This window comes from Mauremys mutica, chromosome 5 (genome assembly GCF_020497125.1).
Source record: "Mauremys mutica isolate MM-2020 ecotype Southern chromosome 5, ASM2049712v1, whole genome shotgun sequence".
Lineage (NCBI taxonomy): Eukaryota > Metazoa > Chordata > Testudines > Geoemydidae > Mauremys > Mauremys mutica.
This window is the reverse complement of record NC_059076.1, coordinates 113,291,960-113,312,119: the sequence shown is the minus strand read 5'-3', so window position 1 is coordinate 113,312,119 and position 20,160 is coordinate 113,291,960. Positions and strand designations below refer to the sequence as shown.

The following is a 20,160-nucleotide window of genomic DNA, read 5'->3' as shown; positions in this document are numbered from 1 at the left end:
ATGACATTTAAAATAGCCCCTTTGCTCAAGACTAAAATATTTAGACTTATTCTATTCATTTGCCTATAAATACAGATGTCTATTAAAAAGCAAAACCAAACACACATCTGCTTGATACTGAGAGTTGTGTTTGATAAGCCAATAGGGTTTTTTAAATGTTTATACTGGGCACACAGTGGTTAATTAGATCAGTTGAATGCAGAGGTTAAAAAGCAATGTGTCTTCTCTGTCCCCTAGGAGGATCTCCAGCATTCATCTCTACCTCAGTACTTATGCACGTTGCAAGAGTTTACTGCATTTCCTCCCAACACCCTAGTGAGATAAAACACATAGACCACAACACTAGATACTGTCAAAAAGAAAATCCTTTTCATATGGAGCTGAAGGCAGGGGTGCTGGAACAATTTGTATGATGTGGGTGCTGAGAGCCATTGAACCAAACTGTAAACTCTGTATATGATGGAAACCACTTCAAGCCACGGGGTAGCACCCTTAGTTCCAGCATCTATGGTCGAAGGTATGTTAAACTTTCTGCTACTATAAGAACAGAGACTTGGAAGGAATCCCTTTAATTGGCATGAGACTACTTTAGAATCACAGAAAATCATGGTGCATTTAACAACAGACATCAGATTACAATATAGTTGGACAAATGCTGTCCTGTTCTATATTTGTGCAACCATAGCAAAGCCTCTAGCATGGCCTGGGTGTAATGGAAAGCAAAAATATGGCCAGTATGTATTAGAACAACAGGTGTTAATGGCATCAGATCATTGTAATTTTCTTGGAAGATTACAATTATTTGATGCTATTAACAAATAATTTGTCGTATTTTCTAATCAAAGTCAAATTTATGATGGACAAACACGTAAAATATAAATTAAATCCTTTTGAATCATGGGATTAAAACCAAAGTGAAATACTTAGAATTTGATTTAAAGCAGCGTATAAAATCCTACCTTCTAGTTCTATATTGTCTATGATCCTATTATTATTCATTATTTGTATTACTTCTTTGTGCCTCAGAACCCCAGACATGGATCAGGGCCCCATCATGCTAGGCACTGTACAGGGCTAAGTGTCTACACAATAAATGCTGTGCACGGGCTCGTTTGCGCACAGGCTTGAATCTAGCTAGTGCAGGTAACTACAGTATTGAAGACACCACAGCATGGGCTTCAGTGAGGGTTAGCAAGCAGAGTATGTATCCAAGATCTGTGCCAGGTGCCAGGCTTGTACTATCATTGAGGATAGGTCCATCAATGGCTATTAGCCAAGATGGGCAGGGACAGTGTCCCTAACCTCTGTTTGCCAGAAGCTGGGAATGGGTGTCAGGGGATGGATCACTTGATGATTACCTGTTCTGTTCATTCCCTTTGGGGCACCTAGCATTGGCCATGTTGGAAGACAGGATACTAGGCTAGATAGACCGTTGGTCTGACCCAATCTGGCCGTTCTTATGTTCTTATCAGTTCTGAAGCCCACACTGCACTGTCTTCACTGCTGTTGTTACCTGTGCTAGCTGAAGTCAACCTAGCTTGGGTAGTATAGCCCATGCACAGCATTTGCTTTGAAAACATACCTAAGTATAAGACAAGAGACAACAGATGGATACAGGGACAGATAGAGGGACAAGAAAACCATGAGACAATATTTCTCAGTATGATATGCTGCGGTTTCAGCCACTTGTTTGCAAATTTAATAAGTAGGTGATGGAGGATGGCATCTTATACTGTAAGATCCCGATTCATTACAGACATAAAGCTCTGTCTGAGTATCTCAGCATGGTACATCATTGATCACCTACCCAATTTAAGTTCCAGAAAGAATTTTTCAGAAAAAAAAATTACAATGAGAAAATTCAGGTTAAGAATAACAGGTAATGAATTATCCACAACCGAAGACCGTGATCAATTTTCTACCCCAATTTTGGTGTAAAGGGGTTTTGTGTCTATTGCCTATTGTCTATTGCTTAGCACATTTTAGTCAGTTTCATTTAACTCTGCTAGTTTGTAGCCATTTTCCACAGCCAACAAATATTCTCCTCATTTTTAGGGGGTTTTGGGGGTTAGCCTAAATCTTAATTACAAAATTAGTTGGTCCTGCTCTGCAGCTACACAAAGTTTCAGTATTTAATCTGAGTGATGAGGTGATACCAGGAGTATGAATATAAGAACAAAGGGTCAAGTTTAGTGAAATGGCATGTATGCTGTGACACTTATAAAGTACATTAAATACTTTGACAAATTCATTCTAGGGACCTTTAGCACAGTTAAACTAAATCATCACCGTTTAATTTAGCTACTCCGGCATAATACACTAAACCAGGAAACGTATTTAAACCAATAGATAATTGTATCCCATGGTATTTGTCAATATCCAAAATAAGCTCTAAGTTTTAGCTGTTATTTTCAAAAAAATACGTATGTTACTTAATAAGCCACAAGGTGTCATGGTGGCTCAACTGGTAGGACTCTTGTCAGTCTAGACACGCAGGTTGTGGCTTCAGGTTACATACCAATGCTAACACAGTTCAGTACTAGGATGTCTGTGCTGTGCTGCATATTTAGAAGTGCATATTCTGCAGTCCTTTGGATGAAAGTCAGCCAGTCAAAGTCCAGCCTGGTTGTTTCAGGCTGGCTGTTTTTGTGGGTGTTAAATATCTTAGCTGTCTCACAAGAAATACGCTTAGTATGCTGGCTTCTTGACCAATCATTTTACTTTACATTATTAACCCTGTCAGTGTGCTAAGAGGTACTGAAAAGAGCTGAGCTAGTCATAGCAAAAAACAGACTTGATGAATTGAACCTCTTTCTGCTCACAGCAATTCTGTGACCAGATAACTTCCTGGAATGTATTAATTATTCACATTTTAGACTAATTTTTGCTAGTTTTTTTTCTTTTTAACTCACTGGATTTATCACCAGTTTGCTGTAAGTACACAATATTCTGTATTCAAAATTCAACTTGTGATTGGTCATACAAGTCACATGTACTGTTTCTGTTCCCTGGCTGGATGACCATAACCCTTATAATTATGATGAAGGCTTAAAAAGCCACTGGAGCTTTGAAATGCTTCAATTTTTTTCTTGTTACAGCCATATGAAGTAATTGCATGTCAAGCAGTGTCCCAGCCCAAATAAAATACATGGGTACATGGCATTCATTAGTCTCTAATTTTCCACCATCGCCAGTCATTGACACTAAATAGCTTCATATGTATGCATAGGCCTAGTTATGGAGGTAGCAGGAAGGTCCATGCCTGGCTTGTTTAATTGCTTTGTGCCAGGGCTCTGGCAAGGGTTTTTGGAAATGATCCCCTTGATGGGTCAAGTAGCATCCTATCTCATATCAAATAGGCAACTTCCTGGCTGAATACTTGAGAAGGATAGATTAAAATTCACTTTCTCCAAGTATTCATAAAAGTGAAACTCAACTGTTCAATGTTAACAGAAAGCAAACTCATAAAGGCCATGGATTCATTTTTGAATTCAAGTGAATACTCATGGACATTTTTACTGCAGTATTTGTTACACTCTAATACTTAGCTGTTATCTACTGTATTGGTTCTGCCTGTAACTCATGCCAGCACATTCTTCATAATGCGTCTACCCTTTGTAATAATAATCATGGATGTGCATAAGGCATGGCAATCAAAGGGTTATTACCATAGCTTGTTGGCACACTGTTCATGATTACATGCAGGATTCCATTCAGTGCATAATGCCAACTATCCCACAAAGCATTACCTACGTGGTAATTATTGCTATGTAAAACAGATAGATGCACTATATAATAATTGCAGTGCATCATATCTGAACTCCTAATTGCTAAAAATGATACTTCAAATCACGTCAACAACATTATTAGCTAATTACCCTAAGGGTTAACTGATACTCTTGTGATGCAGACTAGGGACAGGTGACAGGGCTATTTATTACCTTCATTCAGTGAAGTAAGCAGGTAGGGTGACAAATGCAGGTATAAGGCTGCATATCTCTGTGCGAGCCTTTTTGGTTTGGTGGTGAGGAATAGCGGCTCAGGAAGGATGGATGATTAAAAGTATTTTCTTTATGAAGAGGGAAGTGGGTCTGTGACAATTCTGAACCATCTGACAAGCAGAATTCACATATGAACACATCCATTACAAAAGTAAATTACTTTATACCAATGCTTTTACTTACTAGTGATCTCAGTCACAATATTATTGTGATGCTAGCTGGAATATTATAAAACCACTTCTGATATTGAAGCCTTATATAAGTATTATGGAAGACTGAGTGACACTGGTCTAAAATGCACATGCCATTCAGATTACTTGGAACTGGACAAGAAAGGTGCAGTGGGCCAGATTTTCTATTGCCTTACAATCCTGTGTAGTATTTTACACTTGCACAAACTGAGGCTATGTCTACACTACAGCCGGGATCAACGCTCTGAGATTTACCCACTGGCAGTCGATTTAGCGGGTCTAGTGAAGACCCGACAAATCGACAGCAGATTGCTCTCCAGTCGACCCCTGGACTCTACCCCCAATGCGAAAAGTAAGGTAAGTCAACGGGAGACAGTAACTCGACCTAAGATACGTTGACTGCAGCTACATTATTCAAGTAGCTGGAGTTGCGTAGCGTAGGTCCACTTACTGCGGTAGTGTAGACATAGCCTGAGTGTAGAATGCTACCATTCTGATTAGGTAGCATTTCACACTCACTTTGCTCAGCTGTAAAACAGCATATATGTTGCAAGGCAATGGAAAAATCAAGCCCACATATCTGTTCTGACCAGTCTCAGATAATCTGAAAGGTTCCATATCACAACAAAGAAATCGGATGTGGAAATTTGGTGCTGTTCCCTAGCTTCTTAAGGAATAAAGTAAGAAGTGATGTAACCTGAATTTTGGAGGGGGATAAAAGGTTGCCCTCTTTTGCTTTTCTGTTTTTTAAGTCTTTTTTCCATATATATGGGTGCATGGGTGCGCACAAGCACATGTGCACATATTGAATTTTATACACCATAGTTAAGTAACATTTCAAACGTTCATTTGCAATCAGAATATATGGAACTTTTTAAAGAAGAAGAACAAAAGTAGAAGCTCTTTCGCTGATAAAAAGGTGAAATATGCTAATGTGTGAACCATAACACCTGTTACAAGCATCCCATAATGTACAATGAATACAGTAAACATACATACAGTAAAATTACAACAGTAACTCTGTCTTAACCCAGAGTTTTGGCAGAGAATTTTTTTATTACTGTAGAAAATAACTTTATTAGAAATGTAGTTAGAAAAACAAGTGTTTGAAAGCTAAAAATGTCTAAGTGAAGACTGAAGTTTTAACCAAACAGGAATCCATCATCTGTGTGATGCAGCATTGCATCTCCAAGTATTGCAACTACTTCTTGCATTTTTCCAAAAACAACCTACAAATAGACCTACAAATAGAATTTCAGTCTTGGGTCTCTCCTAAGCAAAGAATTCCAAATATACCCAGTTGCATACACATGATATTCACACATATTCCCTTTCTCCCCTTGATATAATGGGTAAGGTCATAATTTACTAGCCAACATAGTTCCTTTTGTAACAGGAAGGTTGTTGTATTCTGCAGCTAGTATTTCTGTAACTGATGGGATCAGGACAGATACTGTATCTCATATGTGTGTGGTTGGATCTCAAAACTGTAACAAGAGATTACATTTTTTTTCCTTAAAAAAAACGTTCAGACAGATTCGAATTAGTTCCTTTTCGGCTGCTTAGATTTGGCAAGTTGACTTCATGGTTTACAGTGTAAGGATAGAAAGCAGCAGGTATGCGGGAACTGTGTGTCTTAGGAAAAACAAAATTGTTCTAATTTCTCAACCATGGGGCAGGGAGAGTGGGAAAGGGAATGTGAAAGGGAAGCTATTTGGTCTGTATAACAGGATGATAGTTTTCCTGTAGGACCACCCTGCTAGCAGGTTTAGAAACCTACATAAAGATGTGAACTCATTGTGGCAGGTGTAGCCCATTAAAATCCACCCTAGATATAAAGATATCTGTGAGCTGACTGGAGAGAGAGGGGGAAAATACAGTTTATAACAGAAATATTTACAGGCCAAGCTTAGGAAGAAAGACTAATCTGAGGTTTATTGTTTTGTTGTGGTTATCAAATTACCAATAAACCTCTATTTTGCTATGGAGCAGGTGGGAACACCATGTGCTTACTGTCTAAGTGTGGGTGAATGGGAAGATGTGGCTGGGTAGGTGGCTCCCACGTAGCGTGTGGTTTGTACATTAGTGTGCAGAGTGCAGGGTGGTAAAGAAGGAGCATGTGCCTCATATCAAGGAACAACTGGAAGAATTGCCCTGGTGTGATGAGCCATGGGGCTGGGCAGCGTAAAGAAGTTTCATTCTGGTGGAGCTTCAAAGTTCAGGTTCTGCATCCCTATTCCTGCAGGAATTTTAGCCCTGGCGGCACTTCCAGCTCCTCTAAAGCTTATGGGCTCCACCGGCACCCCACTCTTGCATCTTTCTTTGGTCCTGACTGCTGATGAGTTTATAAACTTTACCAGCCACTACATTCTGATGGCCATGAAAGTTTTTGTACAGCCTATACATTTTTCAGCCAGGGCAATTTTCACTGGTCCCTCAGAATTAAGCTCCACAGTTAAGTCTCCACAGCTTACTGTTACCTGACTGTGGGTTATAGCCCCTGAGTATTCCTACCTGATCCTCAGTCCTTTTTTACTTCAGTCTTATATATAAGACTGTTAGGCAAAGGCTAAGTCTACACTGGAGCTGGAGGGGCCATTTCCAGCTCAGGTAGATATATGCACTCTTTGATCAACCTGGCATGCAAAAGATAGAAGTGTAGCTGCGGTGCCATAGGCTGTGATGTCCTAGCTTGTGTGAATACATACCAAGGCTCCCAGACAGGATTGTACTGCTAAGCCTGACCCAATGCCCTTTCCACCGTAGCTACATGCAGAGTGCCCCAAGGGTCGGTCCTGGGGCAAGTTTTGTTCAATATCTTCATTAATGATCTGAAGGATGGCGTGGACTGCACCCTCAGCAAGTTTGCAGATGACACTAAACTGGGAGGAGTGGTAGATATGCTGGAAAGTAGGGATAGGATACAGAGGGACCTAGACAAATTAGAGGATTGGGCAAAAAGAAATCTGATGAGGTTCAACAAGGAAAAGTGCAGAGTCCTGCACTTAGGACAAAAGAATCCCATGCACTGCTACAGACTTGGGACCAAATGGCTGGGCAGCAGTCCTGCAGAAAAGGACCTAGGAGTTACAGTGGATGAGAAGCTGGAGATGAGTCAACAGTGTGCACTTGTTGCCAAGAAGGCTAATGGCATTTTGGGCTGTATAAGTAGGGGCATTGCCAGCAGATTGAGGGATGTGATCATTCCCCTCTATTCGGCATTGGTGACGCCTCATCTGGAGTACTGTGTCCAGATTTGGGCCCCACACTACAAGAAGGATGTGGAAAAATTGGAAAGAGTCCAGCAGAGGGCAACAAAAATGATTAGGGGGCTGGAGTACATGACTTATGAGGAGAGGCTGAGGGAACTGGGATTATTTAGTCTGCAGAAGAGAAGAATGAGGGGGGGATTTGATAACTGCTTTCAACTACCTGAAAGGGGGTTCCAAAGAGGATGGATCTAGACTGTTCTCAGTGGTAGCAGATGATAGAACAAGGAGTAATGGTCTCAAGTTGCAGTGGGGGAGGTTTAGGTTGGATATTAGGAAAAACTTTTTCTCTAGAAGGGTGGTGAAGCACTGGAATAGGTTACCTAGGGAGGTGGTGGAATCTCCATCCTTAAAGGTTTTTAAGGTCAGGCTTGACAAAGCCCTGGCTGAGATGATTTAGTTGGGGATTGGTCCTGCTTTGAGCAGGGGGTTGGACTATGACCTCCTGAGGTCCCTTCCAACTCTGATATTCTATGATTCTACACTTCTATTCTTAGTGTGCTAGCTTAATCAAAGCTCGTCTACCTGAGCTGAAAGTTACACCCTTACGTACAGGCCAGATACATTTTCTTGATTTTTACACACACATTGTAGCCAGCTTATCCGGTGTGGCTCATTAGACAGCAACCTGAATATAATGGTGGTCAGGTGGGGGAAACAGTGCTCTGGCACAAGGCAGACAAGTTCTGAGGGAAGAAACCCTAGGAGCAACCAAAACAATAGTGAAGGCTTAGCTAGAGTGAAAAAATCCTAGGAGTAGTGTGATGGGGCAAGGCCAGATGGCTACAGTAAAGTAGTGAGGAACAGGTATGTTAGCCCCAGGCTAAACAAATCCCTGGTACCATGGTAACCAAATGGCCGTTGCTCCAGGTTAATCAAGATACCTGGGGCCAACTAAGATCCTTCTAGAAGGCAGTGGAGATAACTAGATTGATTGAGACACCTGAAGCCAATCAAGGGTTGGCTTGAACTAGTTAAAAGCCTCCCAGTTAGTCACGGGGAGGGGGGAAAATAAGAGGGAGTTGTGCTGTTGGAGGAATGAAGCAGTACAAAGCCATATCAGGTGCAAGGAAGGAGGCCCTGAGGTAATGGTGAAGGAGATATTGAGTGGGGGGCTGCTGTGGGGAAGTGGCCCAGGGAATTGTACATGTCCTATTTCCAAAAACTCAACTACTATAGCTGCTAATTTTAGGGTCCCTGGGCTGGAGCCCAGAGTAGAGGGTGGGGCTGGGCTCCCCCCTCTGCTCCCTGATTAATCACTGAGACTGGGAGACAATAGAGACTGTGTGAGGGAGGGTTGCTTCTCCTCACCTCCCTTGTTGGTTTATGATGACAATGGCTCAGTAAGCTGTGACCCTTGCCTCTAGCGAGGGAAGGGCTATGTGGAGGGTCACAGTGAGCCTCTGAGGCTAGCAAAATCCATCCAGGAAATGCAGGACCCACAGAGTCAAGGACAGAACTTTGTCACAGTAGTCAAGCCTAAGGAAAAAGCTTAAACTGGGGTTTCATATACTAGTGCTTTGTAATTACCTTTTTGTTAATAAAGCAGGCCTCCGGAGCGGTGACTGACTCGAAGAGAGGTCAGCTGGGTGAGGCACCCACTACATGGCCCTGCACTATGGCTCTGCCCATCTTTGAGATGGCAGGAGCCATTTACAAAAGTCTTCTTTTGGGGCAGTGGGGGACTCATGCTTGCCCTTCCTTGGGCAGGCCTCCCCTACTCAGATCACCATGCCCTATCTTCAGGCGGGCTAGAATCTGTCCTGAAGAAGGGAGAACTCAGCCTTCATGCAAACAGGAGTACTCTGTGCAAACATACCCAGCATAGGTGTTGAGCTGGGAAAATCAGCACAGTTGGAATGCTTGGTGCATGACACACATGCAATTTTTGGCAAAAGAACACAAAAAAATATACCCTACACAGTAAAGTGTCTAGTAAATATGTTTTAATTTCTTCAGAAGGCCACCCTTAGATATCTTTAGTGATACACACAGTGGAAGCTAGTGCACCGCATGCATCTAAATCAAATGGGGTATTTTTTAGGTCTGATCTAGCAGTCCTACTGCAGGCAAAACTCCCACTGAATAAGAGCACAGGATTGGGTCCATCACCTATGATCTCAGGTCTCCTCACAATAAAAAGAGCTTTTGCTTTTCAGATAAGATCTGCACTGTAAATTGTGTCTACATCCGATCTGAAGAAGACTGAGCTTTGAACTATTTGTGTTGCTTTTTTTGCTCAAAACATTCTTTATGTTCTTTATAAACAATGAGCTGGTAAGGATCTTTGCGATTTAAGGAGGAGGTTTACAGAAGAGTGCTCCCCTTAAAATTCACATTGATTTTTTTTCCCCACCAAAATCAAATAAGACACTCTGTGCTTGCCAAGTATATAGTTTATGTTCTATATTATAAGCTCAAGAAAAACAAACAAGCAGCAAGCCCTGTAAGCTAAGAATCAGTGTGGAAAGGAAGTGAACTGATTTTTTTTCTAGCCTCATAAATATTGTTAGTTTGTAGCAATTTTAATTGAAAACAGCCTCAAGAGAACTTTTTTTAAAAAGAGAAAAAGAAATCAGTAAAAAAAAAAAAACCGTCAGTACAAAAACCCGTGAATTAATTTTCAAAGTCCATGTCAGTCTAAAGGGCCTTGTGGGGTCTTCTTTTAAAAGTGACCTTTACTTTCAGACAAACATGCTTTCAGAATGGTCTTTTAAAGTACCTTGCTGGGTATTAGGATATTTGAGGGTAACATTCTCATAAATTCTTAAGAACAAGAGTCAGCGACTCAAAGCATTTTGGGGTTCTTCCCACCACAAAACACAACCTCATCTGAAACAAACTCAGACTTATTATAAACATAGTACCAGAGATCTGTTTGTGATATCAAGTTGCTATGTGAATTCACAACATAGAATTTTACAACTAATATATTCAAAAGGAAGGAAAAAAGATCATTTCATAAAACAGTAATCTGAGGAAATAAGCCAGGAGGGGAAAAAGAGAGACTTCCATTTATGTATGGAGTGTAGGGGGGTTGTTTTGTTTTGCTTTAAATGTTTGGTTTAATATCTGTGTAAATAAGTTTCCAGTATGTTTAAGCAGCTGTTTTTAAATCACCATTTGTTTTCTTTTATTGATATTCTTCACTGTGAAATCTTCAGTTCTGTGAAATTTACTGTACAGATTAATAAAAGGTAATATGGTTTGATTGCTTTGTTTTGGTTTTAAAGAAAGAATCGTATTACTCTAAACTACTTCCCCAGTCACCTCTATAACATTGTTTTCTGAGCCAGGTAAGAAGTAATATGTTGCATATCGGACATAACAGTTAATGAAAAATATCACCACTTGTGATAGAGACAAACATAGACTGCTGGACAATTTGAATACAAACAACTTCCAGGAATACAAGGGAACCTAGAAACAAGGGGGAAAAGTTGACATATTTCATTGCATATTGACGATAAAGAAATTGATCGAACTCTAAACTGTCAGCAGCTATAAGTGATCTATCTGCAGCATGTTGTAGTATCAGTGGATATTTCAAACTTTTTTGTTTGTGTTATCTCTTTATTTTAAAATTTTTCAATTGTAAAAAATTCTAATAAAATAGGAATTTCAGCATCAAAGAAGGAGAGAGGTTGTTTCTTTTATGTTGGAAGCTCCATGGAGAAGGGAGATATGAAATCTAAGCTTATTTACCAATACTTTACACTACACGTGAGAGACTTCTTACATGGCTACAACAGATTTATTTTTGAAGTATGTTAAACTAATACAGATATCCAAAACATTCAGATAAATGGAGTATGGATGCACAGGAAAGAAGTCCCATGGCGCCACACACAGCAAGAAAATAGCTGCATTTTTATAAACCAAGAACTTCAGTTAACCAGGATAAGTTAAATGGAGTTTACCCTTATTTCTGTCAGCCAACATTACTTAAACATTTTAAAGAAAAAAACCTTATTTTTTACTTGTTAAAATCATGTATGCTGGAAGGACATTTGACTCCCCAGGGGGAATTAAGAATTGGTGTATTAATTTACATTTTTAAAGGAAAAGAACCACCGTATCAAACTTCTGTGTGATTTGACTTTTTCCTCACAACCTTTAAAGAGCCTGAAGTATGGCTGAAGGCTGGTTAACAACCTGGGCTCTAGCACAGTTAAAAATCACATAAGTAAGAATGAGTTTGGTAGTGACAACCTTTAGCCACCGGACAATTATCTCTACATCGCAAAACCATCACGTGATTGGGCTTGACTTTGCTTAGGGCAGACCCAGGATTTAAAAGCCAATTGTAGGAGCACTGAAAGCAGCGGGGACAGGACTTGAAGTGCAGAAGAGTGCTACGCCTAGCACGGTTTAGAGTCATCAGTTCTTCACCCATAGCTTCCATTTATCCCTAAAGAAAACATACTTAAGAAAAACAGAAACCTGGAAGCTGTGTCTAAATTGCATTTTGCTTAGCTTCATTTGCTTAGCACGTTAAGCTACAGCTACACATGCTTCATTAGAGGTTATTCTTTATCCCCACCCCATGCAAAAGGCTCTGTAAGGCAGGGCCGCCCAGAGGGGGGGGGCAAGAGGGGCAATTTGCCCCAGGCCCAGAGCCCAGCAGGGGCCCCCACGAGAGTTTTTTGGGGCCCCTGGAGCGGGGTCCTTCACTCACTCCGGGGGCCTCGGAAAACTCTCGCGGGGCCTGGGGCCCCGGAGCTTCTTCCACTCCAGGTCTTCGGCGGCAATTCGGCGGTGGGGGATCCTTCTGCTCCAGGACCCACTGCCAAAGTGCCCCGAAGACCCGCGGCAGGGGGTCCTTCCACCCCGGGACCCGCCACCGAAGATCCCAGGCCCCCTGAATCCTCTGGGTGGCCCTGTTGTAAGGCCTGCCCTAAGGCCTCACAACAGCAGTATCCCACTTTTGGACACATCTGCATCCCTAAGGAGATAGCAGACCCTGCCTCCCAGGGGGAAGGAGAGGAGGATGCAGCAACGGCTGACCTAAGTAGTGGCAGATCCACTGATCCCACACCACTCTTTCTTGGCCCACCTGAACACACTCACAATAATGTAGAGGGTCACTGCAACGCTGGACACTGCAGCATGTGGGGGAGGGGAGGCATATAAGAGAATGTCCCACAACCCTCTATCTTGGACCTTCCTCAGCTGTAGAGGAAGGCTGTAGTTGGACTCTAAAGGATTTACTAAGAGCGTTATTGTGCATCACGAGACAACCACGATAAATAATAAAATTATAAAATAAAATAATAAAACTACGAAGGCTGTAAGTGTGAGGTTGTGGGGTTTTGTTTTGTTTGGCGGTGTGGTTCCATCCTTCAGGCTTCCTTGCTTTCCATTGGCCTTGTCCAAAGTAGGTCCAAAAGGAGTGCCAGAAATCCCCCATTCCCTCCCATTCCTCCCTTCTGGAGATTCTCTTTATAACTGCTTTCCCCTTAAGCTGCCTTACTTGTGCTACCTACCTTGTGGGGTTGAGTGTTTTCAAGCAGCCTCTACCAGAGGCCATCACCTACATTATTCCAAGGACTGCCTGAGGAAAAATGCTTATTTAGTGAGCCCATATCCCTCAAAGCCCAAGCACATTTCTTCCATAACCTACAAGGCTCCACTGATCAGGATGTAAGATATCCGAGGCTGGTCCTAATAAAACTCTAGAACTCCACAGCTACAAATCGCAGATGGGCTTATAAGTGTGTAAAATGAGTGTGAAACTTCCACTCTCCACCTGCAATCAGACAACATTTGGGAATGCTTCATCGCAATCTTCCCACATCTAGCCACCGTAAACGTCAAAATGTCCAAGGAACTACATTTTGTATTAAGGAAGCTGCTCTAACACAAGTATGGGTGATGGCACTGAAGGTAGTTAGAGAATCATATCTGTCTCAACAAGGAGCATTGTCACAGTCCAGGCTTCAGGAACTCAGAAAGAAAAGAAAAGAAGAATTTTAACATTGAACAATCACAAGGCAAAAGTATTTTTACACTGAGAAAAGAAAAATTCATAAGGGTGCACTTTTCATTATCTGAACTCTGTCTGTTACAGCTCGCTGAAATCCATGAGGGTAACAGCAAAGAGGGGTAAATTACCCCTTCCTCCTCAGAGTGGCCCAAACAACGGAGCAAATGTGGAGCAAAATTTTAATGAAATGCACTAGACCCTACGTCTGGCTCAGCTCACGTCAGCAAGGCAACAGGGGAAAGTCTTTCTACAAGTCCTCCAAAAAGTTTCGGCAATGGAAAATTTGTAACTTAGGTCTAATCAGAAAAAAGGGCATATTTAAAATATTGAAAACAGCATTGATGCAATAAGGTTGACTTGCCAGTCACATATACAGCTTTTCAAAATAATTTATACAAAATAATCCCAAAGTGATCATTTGATAACATGTTCTCTTTCCTGCTCATTTGTAAGACACTACAATTGTTACATTAATTTGTATAGGAATGTAAGTCACAGAGCTGCAAAAAACAAACAAAACACAACACCTTCCACACCCAAGTATCAGTCACTGCCAGCAGCTAACGACCTGAGGCAAAACTGAGAATACTTAATGTGACCATGGAAGCAATGAGCTTCTTTAAATTTTCAGCTACTATCAACTATATTTAACATATACAGACCAATAGTATGTTTAGAAAATAGCAACATTAGGAAATCAGTCACTCTCTAGCAGTTAACCAATCAGAAAGCAGGTCACATTTTGTTAGCTGTATCATATACATTAAACGTCATGAATTCCCTATGGGTTAGCTGACAATTCAGGCATGTGTGTTTTATTTTATGATAACCTCGTGTTCCCTTAAAGAATTATAGTACAACAAATAGATTCATCTTAAAATCCACCAAAATCCTTCACTAGGGCTCGACACAAATTCACCGGACACTTGAACTCTACAGAAGGCTATTCATTCTACAAGATGTATACTTCTTAAAGTGTTTTCAGTGCATCCACAGTAAACTACTCTGGAAAAACTGCAGCAGGAAGCATGTGTCCTGCACAGACACATGGGCAGAAATGCAGCCTGATCTAGTCCACACACTTTTCACTCCAATAGACCAAAAGTCTTGCTTCATTAAATATTTAAATTGCAAGTGGCAGCTCAAGATTTTTAAATCAAAAAGTATTAAAAGTATTTCTACTACTTCTTTTCATTTAGCATATTCTTTAAGGGAGCTGCTCTCCATGTATGTACAAAGCAGTAGCAGACTACACAAAGCATTACAAACAGTACATTTCTAGGTATTCTGACAAGTACATGATAAAGTCATGAACTGATCGTTTGTCTTGCTAAAGGCAACTATTTTCTAACCATGCACAAATTTCAGTATCTGTTTGTTATGCACATGTGTTCTTTGAGGGCAGCTCTGGAATAAGTTTTTTTAAACTCTGCTTCTGTTTGCTGCTATCTTTCATATTTAATGTTAAGACTTTGAAAAACAAATACAGGGTTGTGGTTCACTCCTCTGCAAAGGAGAAGCATTAGTTTAGTGCAATTGATTAAGGAATACTTTGCAATATTATAGCTGTAAATGCCAACAGGACAGATCCTGAGCAAACACACTAAGGAAAAGAAATTTTCCTCAGAATGGCATCAAACCTGAAGTGCTGTACTGTAATTTCAAGATTTCAGCCTAAGCTGGTGTTTACTCAAAGAGTTGCTTTGCATGAAAATATAATGAGGATTACCCAATTAAACTACTAAATTAATTAGGGTGTTCATTCCTGTGTATATTGTGCTGTCTAATGGGACGCTTCAGACGGAATTCAGCCTGAAACCTATCACAGTCCATGCACAGTAAAACAAGGCTGAGGGACTTACCTCTGTACGAGACTGCAGCCTCTTGTTCATTTCATAGATTCGGTACTCTGGTTGCACCATGTATGGTGAGTGTCTCCTATAAAATGGGCCAAAAGGAGAAGAATAGAAAGGGTCATGTGGTGTGCTGGACATCTTGCCTGCTTGCAGAGAATCAAGCTACACAGAGTATCATCAACATCCATACAGAGCACATGGGCTGTGTGTTCTTCACAGTACAAAGTAGCAGCAGGCAGGCAGGCAGGCACACACAGAGACACACACACACATACACACAGACAGACGCACACAGAGAGAGAGAGAGAGAGAACACACTGGCTGGAAACTGCTGTTGGAGCCCTTCTATAGCAGGAGACAGAGAGAGCGAGAGAGAGAGAGAAGGGGGGGAGAGCGAGAGAGAGAGAGAGAGCACAAGCTCCAGAGAGAGACTGGATAGCTTCAGGCACCACTGCTTGTTTTTAAAGAAGCAGTTTGTGAAGGGGTCATTTCCTGTCCACACTGTAGACTAGTTCAAAAATATAATTTTCTTCTCAGTCTGACAGAGGTCTAAGGTTTGGTTTTAATTTTTCCCAGCCAGGACCCCTTAGGAACCTGGTAGCAAAGGCTTGTTAGCATATAGGTGGTTTAACTGCTGCCTGAGCCAATCACCCTCTCAGAAGACCACTTGTATAATATCAGAAATGTGATGACTACAAAATACATAAACAAAGGCCACAACAACAACATGCATTTGGAGCCCGGTGAGTCACTTCTAGGAGACTAGAGATCTGGCAGTTCCAAGTGTTTGTGTTTATCTACAGTGGTTTCAAGAGCCTATTACTCTTCTACACGTTTTTTGTTTTCACATTTCAAATCAACAGTTAAAGGATTGTAAGGGGGTTTGGCTCACTGTTTCATCAGAGACTAAAAAATATTGTGAAGAGAGAATTTGCACAGAGAAATAATCTCAGTAATACACTTCACGCAACAGAGAACACTCAAATGCTAATAACATAAACCTCCCAGAAAGATACAAAAAGCAAAGAACTGGGGGGCGGGGCTGGGGGTATTTAAAGGTGAGGGGGCTATATAAAATAACTGCTGAAAAAAACTGTTAAGCAATAAATTATTATAGATAATCTAATAGGTCATTTAAAAATAATAGATCCAGATATTTTCCAAGATTGTTTAAGTACATAAATGTTTGACCAATTGCAGTATATTATAAATAGAAGAAATCTAAAACTGCCCATGGGGAAGGGGTGGAAATCACCACTTAAAAGTGAAGGGTGAAATCTATCTGACTATTAAATTCATATGAAAGTTCTGGAACCTGTAGTGTGTGAATTAAAAAGCGCTTAATATATAGAAAACTTAAATGGGTTAATCTACTACATGGGAGATTAAAAGTTTTTGGGAGGGAAGTTTTTAATACCCCTGTAAAAAGCTTGTTAAGGCAAGGACTGTGTCTTTTTATATTTCTGTAAAGTACCATGCAGATTTACAGCACAGAAAAATTGTAAAAATTATAATAAACAGGGCTGAATTAATTTCTGGTGTAATTTCATTCAACTCAGTGGCATTAAACCAGGGATGGATTTAGCTAATATGAACAAGTTAATGACAATATGAGCAATTTCATACTGCTTTTCATGCATACATCTTTCAGTGCTTTGCAAAGACAGGTAAGTAGTATTATCTCCCATTTCACACGTGGGGAAACTGAGGCACAAGCAGTCACGTTTTGGCTGGTTTCCTGTTTATAACCATGGGAAATATTTTAGCTTCACCCAATGCTATCAACTGGTCCTAGGTTCACTAGAACTTTGACATGGACTATACTTCGCCAACTTTTGTCAGTGAACCTCAGTTTCAGGATTAATTATCAGAGGGGTAGCCGTGTTAGTCTGGATCTGTAAAAGCAGCAAAGAGTCCTGTGGCACCTTATAGACTAACAGACATATAGGAGCATGAGCTTTCGTGGGTGAATACCCACTTCATCGGATGCATGCATGTGGGTATTCACCCACGAAAGCTCATGCTCCTATATGTCTGTTAGTCTATAGGGTGCCACAGGACTCTTCGCTGCTTTTACAGGATTAATTACGAAAGTTTCAGATTATTATCGGTCAAGGAGGGATGAGATAGGAATCAGCTTGGATGCATCAGTAATAATGTTAAGCAGAAAATTTTCCATACATTTTGTAATATTCTATAACATGTTGCCTATTGAGTTGGTTTGTGGATTCCCACAAACTTTCTGTTACTATGTATAAGGACTGGCAGACAATATATGGAGACAATAGGTATTTTACTCCCTCTTAATATTCACTACATATCTATATTGTATCTGTGATATAATTGCCAGAAAATGCTGATCAACTGGCAAGGACCACACTGATGTTATACAAAGTCTGATTCAATTGTGTTACAATGACAGTGACATTACCATATAACATTCAACTGGTACACAACTAAGGGCTTGTCTACACAGTGTATTAGTCTGCACTAAAAGGGTGTAAATTCTAGTGTGCACTAGTATGTTGTGCGCTAATTGGCCCATGTGCACACTGCTGGCACACACTAAAACTTCCCTAGTGCACACTGATATAGTCCCATTTCAAACAGTACTACATTAATGTGCACTAGGGAATTTTCAGTGCACACCAGCAGGGTCCACATAGACCAGTTAGCACGCAACATGCTAGTGAGTACTAGAATGTACATCCCTCTAGTGCATAGTAGCACACCATGGGGAAGGGGGGGGGAGGGGAGGAGAGGCAGGGCTCCAGGTAGGGGGGCTCAGGGCTTTAGACCTGAGGGAAGTGCTAGGGCTCAGGACTTCAGCCCTCCAGCTCTGCTTTTGGCCTCTGCCCTGCAGGGGGCACCAGAGCTCAGGGCTCCCACAGCTCCACTCCCAGTTTCAGTGAGGGGGGGCACACTGGGGTTTGGGGCTTTAGCTATGGGGGGGGGAATGCTGGGGCTGAAACTGGTGCTCACCTCGTAGCTAAAACCCCGGCACCCCCCACGGGGCTGAAGCCGGGAAAGGAGTCGTGGGGCTGAAGCCTCGAGCCCCAGTGCTCCCCCTGGTCTAAAGCCCTGATCCCCAGTAGTCCTAAGGGTCAGAAGCCCTTCCCCCCCACCCAGAGCTCTGACCCCCCCACACACATACCTTGTGGCTGCAGCCTCAACCCCCTTCTTCCCCCACTGAAGCCCTAAGCCCCAGGGCTAAAGCTCCGAGGCAGTACAATACTTGCCGGTTGATTTTTTGGTTTTGTTTTATTTTGTTTTTTTGTCTCCACTGCTGCCTGATTGATTACTTCTGGTTCCACAGGGTGTCCGGTTGACCAGTAAGTCTGTAACTCTGGTGTTCGTATCTTTGAGGTTCTACTGTACTTCTCTAGCTATCCATATTGTATTGTAGCAAATCCCAACAACCTAACCCAGAGCCTAAAACCAGGGTGACACAGATGTCCAGAAAAAATAACAGTTTTAGCTCTTCAACCATTTACATACACAACTGATTTTCCCCTTCTGTAGGAAAACCTGTTTAACAAACCCCATGTAATCAAAACCCTCAACTAATTGAAACTCTGTCATGTTTCCCCACAATTTTCATATCAAATTGACCAACACATAGGATCTGCACCACATTCTGAGCTGGAGGGTTTTTAACCTGCCCTTCAGATGTTTCTCCTAAATAGAACTGCACTTTATTTGCAAATTAAATCCAGAACAAAAAATAAATTAAAAAAATTGCCAGCTCCACTGACAGTGTGCACGACATTTCATGGTTTAAAGACTGAACTTCAGACATGGAGCAAAATGTATCAATTTTGAGGAATTTCTGCCCAGTCCAAAATTCACCATTTCACAAAATTGCACTTTGCAGCAAAAAGACCATTTTAAATTTTGCTTGTTTCTGCAAAAAATATGGAAGATGAATAAGTATCATGTTTTGCTTTACTGAGAACCTTAACAGGGAGAGAGCTTATGCATCGAGCTCTAATGATGGGCAGAAATGTGTAATTTTTAATACCACCTATTGATTTATTGATAGATTATAAAACCCCATAATCCAGCAGTAGCAATTAAATCCCAGGCTGGTTGTCTGTCACCTACAACCTCTCATAGCTTTTCCACTTGCATGTTCTCATCCTGACTAACATCATGCTTGAACCAGTAAATTAAAACACAAAATGAAGAAAAAATAGAGTTACTGGGACTGAAGGTGAATTTGGAGAGCTATATGCTCGGATCTTGTCTCTTTAAAAGTTCTGCAGATCTGTGAATGACTGACAGTTAGGGGGCATTCGGTGACACTCCTTAATCTGGAAAATGGGTTTTCTGCAGCAGAGAGGGGGCACAGGCAGACATGAGGAAGAAAGCAGCCAGTTTCCCCAATCCTGAACATGAACATCTGCATGTGAATGTATGTGACTGAAAGAGAGCGAACTCACAGTATGAGGGTGTGGGTGTGGGTGGGTGTGTCCCCGTCCATCCCCAGGCCAGAGCCCCATCTACTTTCAAAGTGTCTAGAATTGAGATTTGTCTCCATTACCACATACTAAAGAGTTAAAGTTACCTCAACCAATTAGATGCTTAAAAAGCAGAGGTGTGAAAGTTAAATTAATGCAAGAAAGGAAATAATACTGAAGTAAGAGAGGCCCCAGATTTACTGAGATATAGGCATGGCCTGAAAAAAAAACTGAATTGTGTAGAAGATGAGAATTGTAAAAGCTGGCAAGAGGGGACAAAGGCACCTTTCTTGTTTGCTAGGGAAAGTGCACTGATAAACTAAACAATGGATTTCAAATATTCAGAGGAGCCATATAGCAATAAGCTGGCTAGTGTGTATGTATACTACTGCCCTCT

The 20,160-nt window shown here is 41.3% G+C and overlaps 1 protein-coding gene across 12 annotated transcripts in view; it reads right to left on the bottom strand.

Moving 5' to 3' along the window:
• LDB2 (LIM domain binding 2) overlaps positions 1–20,160 on the bottom strand; it is a 322,964-nt gene that overhangs the window by 247,245 nt on the left and 55,559 nt on the right. For 9 of the 12 annotated variants that reach the window (XM_045019744.1, XM_045019746.1, XM_045019745.1 and 6 more), the window contains exon 1: positions 15,310–15,611. In XM_045019744.1, coding sequence (XP_044875679.1) covers positions 15,310–15,441 — 132 coding nt within the window. In that variant the 5' untranslated portion in view covers positions 15,442–15,611. The other 3 variants (XM_045019750.1, XM_045019749.1, XM_045019748.1) reach the window with 2 other exon arrangements.